This window comes from Cavia porcellus, unplaced genomic scaffold, assembly GCF_034190915.1.
Source record: "Cavia porcellus strain 051 isolate PalLab524CR breed Dunkin Hartley unplaced genomic scaffold, mCavPor4.1 scaffold_6, whole genome shotgun sequence".
Taxonomy (NCBI): Eukaryota; Metazoa; Chordata; class Mammalia; order Rodentia; family Caviidae; genus Cavia; species Cavia porcellus.
In genome coordinates, this window is record NW_026947489.1 from 72,444,253 (window position 1) to 72,454,142 (window position 9,890).

Here is a 9,890-nt window from a genome sequence, read left to right on the forward strand (position 1 = left end):
ATAAATAAGAGCATCAGACAGCCTAGAAAATAAAAAACTGAGGTATCTATTAATTTGCCACCCTTAACCATATGAAGTACATTTGTTATCATAAAACAAAATCTAAAATGAACCAGAAAATCATATGTAGTAAATAAGTATGGCAATTTCTCCCTCATGGAAAAAGGAATTCGAAGGAATTAGGGGAAAAGTACAGAAATACAAGAAAAGTAAGCAGTCAGAAGCAAACCTGGAGCACAAAAGAAGATCATGAAAACTTTGGGAAGCTAATGCAGAAAACAGGAACAAAAGTGACAGGAAAGAAATAGAGACATGACTAGAATAGAAAAACAGCAAAAAAAAATTGAAACCATGTTTACAATCATAAAAACAAGAACAAACAATGAAGAAAAAAGAGAGGAAAAAAATAAAAAAAAAACATTGTTTATTCCAAAAATGTGTCTCTGCTGCCACTCATAAGACAGCGTGGGCAGACAGAGTTCAGTTCCCACTTGATCAGACACAGAAAGCACAGCAGCAGCTCCACAGAAGGTAGTGGGTAATCCCAGTAGGCTTGCGCCACTGTTTCCACAAAGGTCAGCCTGGCCTCCAGCTGCAAGACTGAAGTCAGACTGGCCCGGACTACTGTAGTCTCTGCACATGCTGTGGGCTTGAACTCAGCTGGGAGCCACTAGTTGGAGCTAGCAACCACTCCAAGCCCCAAGCTCAACTGGCTTCTCTCCAAGATGGCTCCTAGCCAATTACCTTCTTTTGTAGGATGTCTGATCAGGAATAACTTTGTGGGTGGCAAGAAGAAACAATGAAATGACACCCAGGATTTGGAGTAAGATTTATTTATATCAACAGGCACTGATCAGGATCATTCCCAGAATATCAGAATCTAATCTCTTGTGATAAGCAAGCAGTAACTACAGAGTCAGAATGGTTTGTCAATTGGGAATTGGTTTACACAGTGTGCATCATAGTGACCAGCGATGCATCATGGTGGCCAGCTGTTTCTAAGAGACAGAAGCAACTAGAATTCAAACAGAAACTATCAACCACATCAGAATACACATTCTTCTCATATGCAAATAGGACATTCTCTAAAAGACACCATATACTAACTCACCCAGGAAACATGCTCAAGTAAATGCAAAGGAATTGAAACTATCCCATGAATATTATCAAATCATAATGCACTGAAATTGGAAATTGATGGTAAATTAAACCTCAAAAACTCCGTAAGTACAGAGAAATCAAGTATCACCCATTTATACAACCAATAGGTTACAAATGAAATTAAAGAAGAAATGTAAAAATGTCAAAATTCAAATGAAAATGTAAGTGCAACATAGCAGACACTGTGGAATGTAATGATAGCAATCCTAAGGGGGAAACTGATAGCAGTGAATTCTCATATCAAGAAATCAGAATAGGCAGAAATAAATAAGCTAATGATGCACATCAAGTTTCTAGAAAAAGAAGAGTTAGTCAATCACAAAGCCTACCTGTCTAAGGGAGGACATTATAATGACCAGAGCATAAATAAATAGAATTGAGACTAAGAAAACAGTAGAAATAAATAATTAATCAAAGAATGTGATTCTTTGAAAGAATAAATAAAATTGGCAAGCCTATCTTATCAAAAAAGGAAAAGAAAAAACTCAAATCCAGGCACTGAATGAAAAAAAGACTGAAACCAGTACAAATCCTACGGAAATTCAGATTGTGAATACCTACATTGAAAACCTTTCCTTGCATAGGATGAAAAATAAAATAAATAGACATATTCCTAGAAATGAATGAATTGCCAAAGTATAATCAAGAATATATAAAGATTCTGTATAACCCAATACTATTTAATGACATTGAAAAATTAATTAAAAATTTACCAACAAGGAAAGCAAATGTCCTGAATGATTCATGGCTGAATTCTACAAGAAATTTACAGAAGATTTAGTACCAAGAGTCCTAAACTCTTTAATGAAGTTGAAAGGGAAGCAATATTTCTTGAGTCATTTCTGGAAATATTACCCTGATACTAAAACCAGAAAAAGACTCAACCAAAAAAGACAACTACAGGCCAATCTCCCCAGTGAACGTAGATGAAAAATCCACTAAAATCTTCTAAAATCAGGAACAAGGCTATCACCACCCTCATTCAATGTACTTCTGGAATCATTAACCAGAGCAATTAGGCAAGACAAAAAATAAAAGAAATAAGGATAGAAAAAAATTGTTAAATTCTCATTATTTGCTGATGGCATGATACTTTACATAGAAGACCCCCAAAATTTCACACAATACAAAACTTAATGAGCAAATTCAGTAACGTAGTTGAATACAAAGTCAACACTTAAATATCAGTAACATTCCCATACAAATACAATGAACTCTGAGAAAGAAATTAGGAAAACAGCACCCTTCAGTATAGCATCCCAAAAAAGAAACAATTAAGAATCAATCTAACAAAGGAAATAAAAGATCTATAAATTTCAAGCTACTGTACTCTGAAAAAGGAGATCAAAAAGAATATAAAAAAGGAAAGATATCCCTTACTCATAGGAAGAAATATTTTCAAAATAGTCTTACTCCCATAACTACTATATTCCTGATAAAAATACCATAAGTATGCCTCATAGATGTAGAAGAAATACCTAAAATTGATTGGTAAATAGAAGAGATCTAAAATAGTAGGCAAAGGAAAGGCAGGAGGCATTAAATCCCTGATTTGAAATTTTACTACAAAGTTACAGTAATAAAATCAGCATGGTATTGGCAAAGAAAAACAGCTGAGTATCAGTGGAACAGATTAGAAGTTGCAGAAACAACTACAAAGATAGCTGGACACTTTGACAAAGAGGTCAAACATGTTCTCTAGAAGAAAGATAGCCTCTTAGTAAATGATGATGGAAAAACTGGCTTTCCACATACAGAAGACTAAAACTGGACCCATTTCTATCACCACGCACTAAGCAAAAGTCAAATAGGTCAAAGATCTAAATATTAAAACAGAAAACCTAAATTACTGGGAGAGAAAGTAAGCAGAAATCTTGAAGACATAGGAATAGGCAGAGATTTCATGAACAAAAATGTACTGCACAGAAAGCATTTCAAATTATCAACAATGATCTCATTTTAATGAAAAGTTTTTGAACATTAAATATTACCACCAACAGGGGCTGGGGATTTAGCTCAGTGGCATAAGCGCCTGCCTTGCAAGCAAGCAGTCATGAGTTTGATCCTGGTACCAATAAAAATGAAAAAGAAAAAAAAAATATTACCACCAGAATGAAAAGAAAATCCACAGTGCTGGGAAAAATTAGCAAACTGTGCATTAAATAAAGAATTTATATCTAGAATACATAAAGAACTAAAGAAAATCAGATTACCCAAATTCAAAGACCTAATCCAAAACTGAGAATCTGAGATGAATATGCCCTTCTCAGATGAAAAGATACAAATAGCAAATAAATATATGAGAAAAATGCTCCAAATCATTGATGATTTGAGAAATACAAGTTTAACCAAGTTTGAGATTTCATATCACCACAGAAAGAATAGCTGTCATCAAAAAACCAACCAACAACAAATGCTGGAGTGGCCTTGGAGGAAAGGGAATCCTACTGAACTGTTGATAATTTTGTAGGCTGGTGGTGTGCAGATTCTTCAAAAAACTAGAATTAGAGATCCCATTTAATCCAAATATTCCACTCCGAGTACTCTTCCAGAATTAAAAAATATATGTGCATGCATATTTATAGCAGCAAAACTTATAATAGTGAAATCTTGGATATAACTCAAAGTCCCATTATCTGAGAAACAGGTATAAAACATGTGATTTTTATATAATGGAGTGCTACTCAGCTGTAAAAGAATAAACTCCAGGTTTTCATATGTAAATGGATACAACAAGAGACCATACTCATAAGTGAAATAAATCAAACTCCCTCATGTAATCATCATATTGTCTCCCTAGTGTAAGAAATTGAAAGAATAAGCAGGATCCAAAATACACAATAGACACTGTGATAAAAGAAGAAACTATGCACAAGGAAAGAACACTGGGATTGGGGAAAGGAGAAAGGAAAGAAGGGAAAAGAAAATATATATATATATATATATATATATATATATATATATACACACACACAAGATAGCTAAGATAATTATACTACTAATTAATCTTATTTCATAGAAAAGCAATGTTTGTGCTTACATTATTTGATCAATTTTTCATTCCTGTATCTATAATTTGAGCAACTACTTTGAAAATAAAATACACAATATATTAATCATTGTTAGTATCTTGTTTTGAAATTCTATATCACTGTTTTTATTGTTTTTTCTTTTTAAAATAAAAACAATGAAAAAATTTTAAAGAAAAAAAAATCCTCAAAAAATAGACAAAATTCTTCTGACATACATATTAGGACATGATTGCAAAACAGATGAACCTCCACCAAATATTAACATTCAACCTGTATTTTACAAATTTCTTTCTTAAAATATTCACAAGTCACTATGAACAAAAATTAAGAGTAGACTACTAGCCCAGAATGTACAAAGTCCTTAGTTCAGTCAACAGATACACACACACACACACACACACACACACACACACACACACACAGATATTTTCTCATAAAAGCATTGAGAATATAAATTCAGTCTCACAGAAAACAATTAGTCATCTTTGTTTCCATCTTTTTTCCAGATCATGGCTTCATTAAAATCACAAAACACTGTACAAAAGAAAAGTTTACAGACTTAGATAAAATCATTGACTTCTTGCTATCTTATATTTTTAGATAATATTATTGATTTTATGTATTCTGTCAGAATGTGTACTGAAGTATCACATACATTGTGTGTCAGCTCAAATTCAGTACAAAAGAAAGGTTTTCACAAACTCTTCTCCAGGCTTTGGTATTCATTTTGGTGCCCTCCTAGATCAGCAAATTCTTCACTTTAGTGTCCACACTTTACTGTATCCAATCAAGTCAATAAAGCTAGTTTTCTATCTTTAACTTCCTGAGTCACAGCCCAATGATCCAAGTTTATGGTAGGACAGGCTATGTGTACCAGAATACTAAAACTGTACAATCATACCAGATATTGCAGGTTTTGGTGTCCAAGGGTTTACATGGTTCATCAAAATATGGTATCAGTATATACATGTTAATAAACAGCAACTTTTATCACTCCTATAAAAATATGGAGGCAAAAGAGAATTCTAATCCTGTATGGTAGGTGATTACTGAGAATATTCATATTATTAGACATGCATTAGAGAAAATCTTTCTCACCACTTTGTAGAGAAGTTCAATGCCAAAAGACCAAATGAGAAGTGAAGAAAGAAAAGATCAAGGAAACTGCACTGAAAAGTGAAAGCAAGGGAGGACTTTCCAGACATGTACAAGACCCTTAGCTCTACCCCCAGCACCATAAAAGAGAGAAAGAAAGAAGAAAGGAAGAAAGAAAGAAAGAAAGAAAGAAAGAAAGAAAGAAAGAAAGAAAGAAAGAAGGAAAGAAAGAAAGAAAGGAAGATTCTAGCAAATAGGAACTGATCTAAGTACTCCAATTTGAAGAGACCAAGCTAGGTAAGAAGTACCTAAGGAATAACTCTCTAAGGAAAGATGGTAAGTTCCCTAAAAGTTATGTACAGAATGTAACCTTCAAACTGAGTTATCTAAACTACAGAAATACACCAATATATCATCTGTAAGTTCAACAGGTTCTCATCTTTCATCTAAGATTCAGTGGCAATTTTGTGCAAGAGACAGGTTTACAAAAGTTGTAAGAAATATTAATTTCTTCTTTCAATGTTCTTCTCCCTATTTTTTATTAGCAAATAAATTCTCATTAAAATGATGGCTATAAATCATTTGGAAGGTAATGGAAGGCAGGCTACTTTCCTCACAGCTGTAAAATCCACACTGAAGTTATTCACATGACACCTGTTAATACTCATCTGGTAAAGCAGATAAAAGTGAGATAATCTCTTTAAACACTATTAGTTTTGCCCTTTATGAATAGCATTAACTATTTGTGGAACAATTATATACAACATAATTTAACATAAAATAACATATTTCATTATAGCTTTGTATCATCACTCATAGAATTTTGTAATGCATTGTCTTTTATTTCCACAGATTTTTGTATACTTAGTTAAAACAGTTCACATACAATATAATATTTTTCAATATTTACAAGTAATCAGTTATCCTCAGGTATATAGACACAAAGGCAATCAGGCAGCAAAACCAAAAGTATACATGTGGATTAGGGAAGATACAATCTTCAGAATCAGCATCAGAGATAACATATTCCAAATTAGACATTAATGGAAAAACTGTATAATATGTGAAGATTCAGAAGTCACCATCACTAAAGTCTTCTACAACAGACATGACTTCCAATTATAAACACAGCATTCCAAGACTGAGCTAAGTCCTCCATGATATTTGCAGAAACTTTTGAAGACGAGTTCTTTAGTAAATCTTGACTAGTTAAAAATGTAGTTCTGGAGAAGAGATAGAAGAGATTTCACAGTGGTTTTGGAGAAGTAAACTAAAATGAAAACATGAGTGTAAAATTGAAATAAATCAACTTTCAGGAAAAATAATGCTCAATTTCTTAGACTGTGCATGAAAACATTTTCTGAAATGTAAAACTTTAACTAACAGTCTATGAAATGCCATTTTGATTTCCTTATTTCTAAATGTATAGATAACAGGATTCATAAAAGGTGTGATAATGGCATCAAAGATAGCTAAAAATTTGTCTATAGGTAAGGTAGGGAATGGCCACACATATACAATAATGCAAGGGCCAAAGAAGAAAACTACCACAGTGATGTGAGCTGAGAGAGTGGAGAGTGCCTTGGCCAAACCAGCTGAAGAGTGTTTCCTAACTGTGACTAAAATAAAGATGTAGGACACAATCAAGATGAAAAAGGTACCCATGGAGATGAAACCACTGTTGGCCGTGACCAAGAACTCCAGGTTATAGGTGTTTATACATGCAAGTTTGATAAACCGAGGAAAGTCACAATAGAAGCTATCCATCTTGTTGGTTCCACAGAAAGGTAAGTTCACAACAAAAGCCAACTGGGCTACAGAATGGGTGAGTCCAATTGTCCAAGCAACAGTCAGGAGACAAAGGCACATCCTCGGGCTCATGATGGTCAAGTAGTGGAGGGGCCTGCAGATGGCAATATATCTGTCATAGGCCATGACTATCAGCAGCACCATCTCTGTACCTCCCACAGAGTGGATAAAGAACATCTGAGTGATGCACCCCTTCAAAGAGATGACTTTCTGTTTTCTGAAGAGGTCATAAATCATCTTTGGAGTTGCAATGCTGGACACGCCCATATCAATAAAGGAGAGGTTTGCCAGCAAGAAGTACATTGGGGAATGTAAGTGATGATCTGAGATGATTGTGAGCACAATGAGAAAGTTTCCCAGCAGGCAGGCTACATAAAATATTGTGAAAAACAGGAAAAGCAGAATCTGAATTTCCCAAGAACTTGTCAGTCCCAGCAAGCAAAATTCAGACACCACTGACTGATTTCCTCTATCCATCAACTTGCTGTGCAAGGCTCATCCAAAAGCTATGGTTCCTTTAAGGACACAGGAGGCAGAAAAATGTAATTTTTATGTTGAAAGGGACACATGTTTATAAAGTAATGGTAAAAATTATCAAAAACTAAAGATCATTTTGCTATTTTTAACAGATTTTAAACAATGAAAGCTAAACACCATGTTGCCATTTCTAACATATACAGTTTACACAGTCCAAAAGTTACATCAAATTAGCACCACCGTGCCTGTGGCTTTGAGACCACTTAATCATGGAATTTCATATTTAGTCAAATTTTACTATATGATCAAGATGGGGAAAATGTAAGTGAATTCTTTTCAGACTTTAAGGAAAGGTCTATCACAAAATACAGAGGCTTATACTTCTTACTTTTACATAAAAATGTATCAGAGAGCAGCAATATGCTAAGATAGAGAAATTATTTACTTTTGTCTGCTACATATAGCCACTGTCCTGCTCTCTGAAAGTGATTTCTATCATCATTCTTCCATTTTTCTTACTAGCATATCTTCAGTTACCAAGATTTACAATAGTGTCACCAGCAAAATCATCCATTTAAAAATTTTGTTGCTTTAGGTACTATTCATCATTATTCTTTTATGAAAATAGAAGACCTACTCTAATATTCTTTTCATGGTTACTGTTCCTTTTCCTGTCATGCTGTTTTCTTGTGAAATAAGATGCCCACCATTTCTCTGACCAGTATGTTCCATTTTGCTTTTCATACTTTTCCAACACTGATTAAGACGAGCTTTAAAGAATGCTTTTCTCTACCATCACACTTTTGTTCTTACTACTTAATTTAGTTCCTTTTTTCCTTCTGTAAGTGCTTTTTGCTCTTGTTTCCCTCCTGAGTCTCCTCTTATTTTGTTTTCTTTCCGGATTTGTATCTTGTTAGCTATTTATGCACTTTAGTCCAGTGAGGTAGGCCTTCCATTTCAGATTTCAGTTTCAAGGATGGTCATCTTATCTTTAAGTTCAGCTCTGGAATTGTCCAAGACCTAATCATCTGTTCTCTACATTACAGACTTAGCAGAATTGATAACTTTCCTATGCTTTCATATAATTGCAATAAAGAAAATTTGTTTAACTTTTGCTGTATCCCAAAGTAAACTCTATTTTTGTTAATTATCTTCAGGATAAAAGTACCAAAATTGCTAACATCAATTTAATATTCTCCCAAGATTTTCAGTATCTACAAATATTTCAAAATTTTGTGGTAAAGTAGGTAATTTAGAGTAATCCATAATTTATAGATTAGAAAATATAGGCTCAAATATGTGACAAATTTCTCATTCTTCACAGATAACTATTAAATTGAAGCCAAATGATTGCAATTGCTTATGAAATGTAAGTGACATTTAAAAATTGAAGAATGTCAAAATTTAAAAATATTTTAAAGTATTAATGGTTATTCTCTTCTTCCTTCTTTTATTCCATAAATTTGGCTTTATACATCATTTCTTTAAAACAAAGTATTCAAACTTGGGTTGTATATCTGTAATCACAGCACTCTGCAAGACTGTGACAGGAGGAAGACAAGTTCAATCCACTTAGCAAGACCTTCTTGCAGCAATACATAAGAACTAGGAATGCAGCTCAATTCATAGGCTCTTGGCTCAATACTCAGTACCACAAAGAGAAGAAGGCAAAACAGAGGAAGAGAAAAGAGAAGAGGAAGAAACAGAAGGAGAGGAGCAAGAAGGAACAAAGATTTAAGATCACATAGACTCTACTTATGAGATATTCTTCATTGTTTCACTGTTTAACACACTGACAACCTAAAGTCAAAAGTAATTTTCAAGGGCTTAAGAGTTAGGGTACTCAAGTGAATTTCACAGAAAGTGAAGTGAGTCTTGGTGTCTAATGATCCATTGGCAGATCCCTGACATCTCTAATCATAACACCATCTAATCCTGATTAGATACTCATTGCTTTAATACACCTCTCTACTTGTCAAAGGTTCTACCATTCTCTCAATGATCTAGTCTCCTCTAAGTTTTAGAACTCCAGTATTGCCTATCCCAGACCCTTCTCAAATAAATCATTTATACATTGAGCCAGTTGTACATAAGGAATTAGGAGATACTGGCAGTTACTTGGGTTTCAACTCACATAATATTTTTAATTATATATGCTTCTGATATGCTATTTCCTGAGTGGTCTACAACGTCACATTCTTTTAATTTACACTTTGCATATTGCCAACCACAAAAAGTGTCATCAATAACATAGCACTCTTTTTATGAAACATTGCCTGTACCAGACAGATTCCTAAGGAAGTTACTTGTGGCAGC

At 33.8% G+C, this 9,890-nt stretch overlaps 1 protein-coding gene across 1 annotated transcript; it reads right to left on the reverse strand.

The window, feature by feature from the left end:
- Positions 1-6,593: 6,593 nt before the first annotated feature.
- Positions 6,594-7,574, reverse strand: LOC100726836 (olfactory receptor 4F3/4F16/4F29-like). The gene has a single exon (XM_003469503.1). The coding sequence runs from the start codon at positions 7,572-7,574 to the stop codon at positions 6,594-6,596; it is 981 nt and encodes a 326-aa protein (XP_003469551.1).
- Between the last annotated feature and the right edge of the window lie 2,316 nt (positions 7,575-9,890).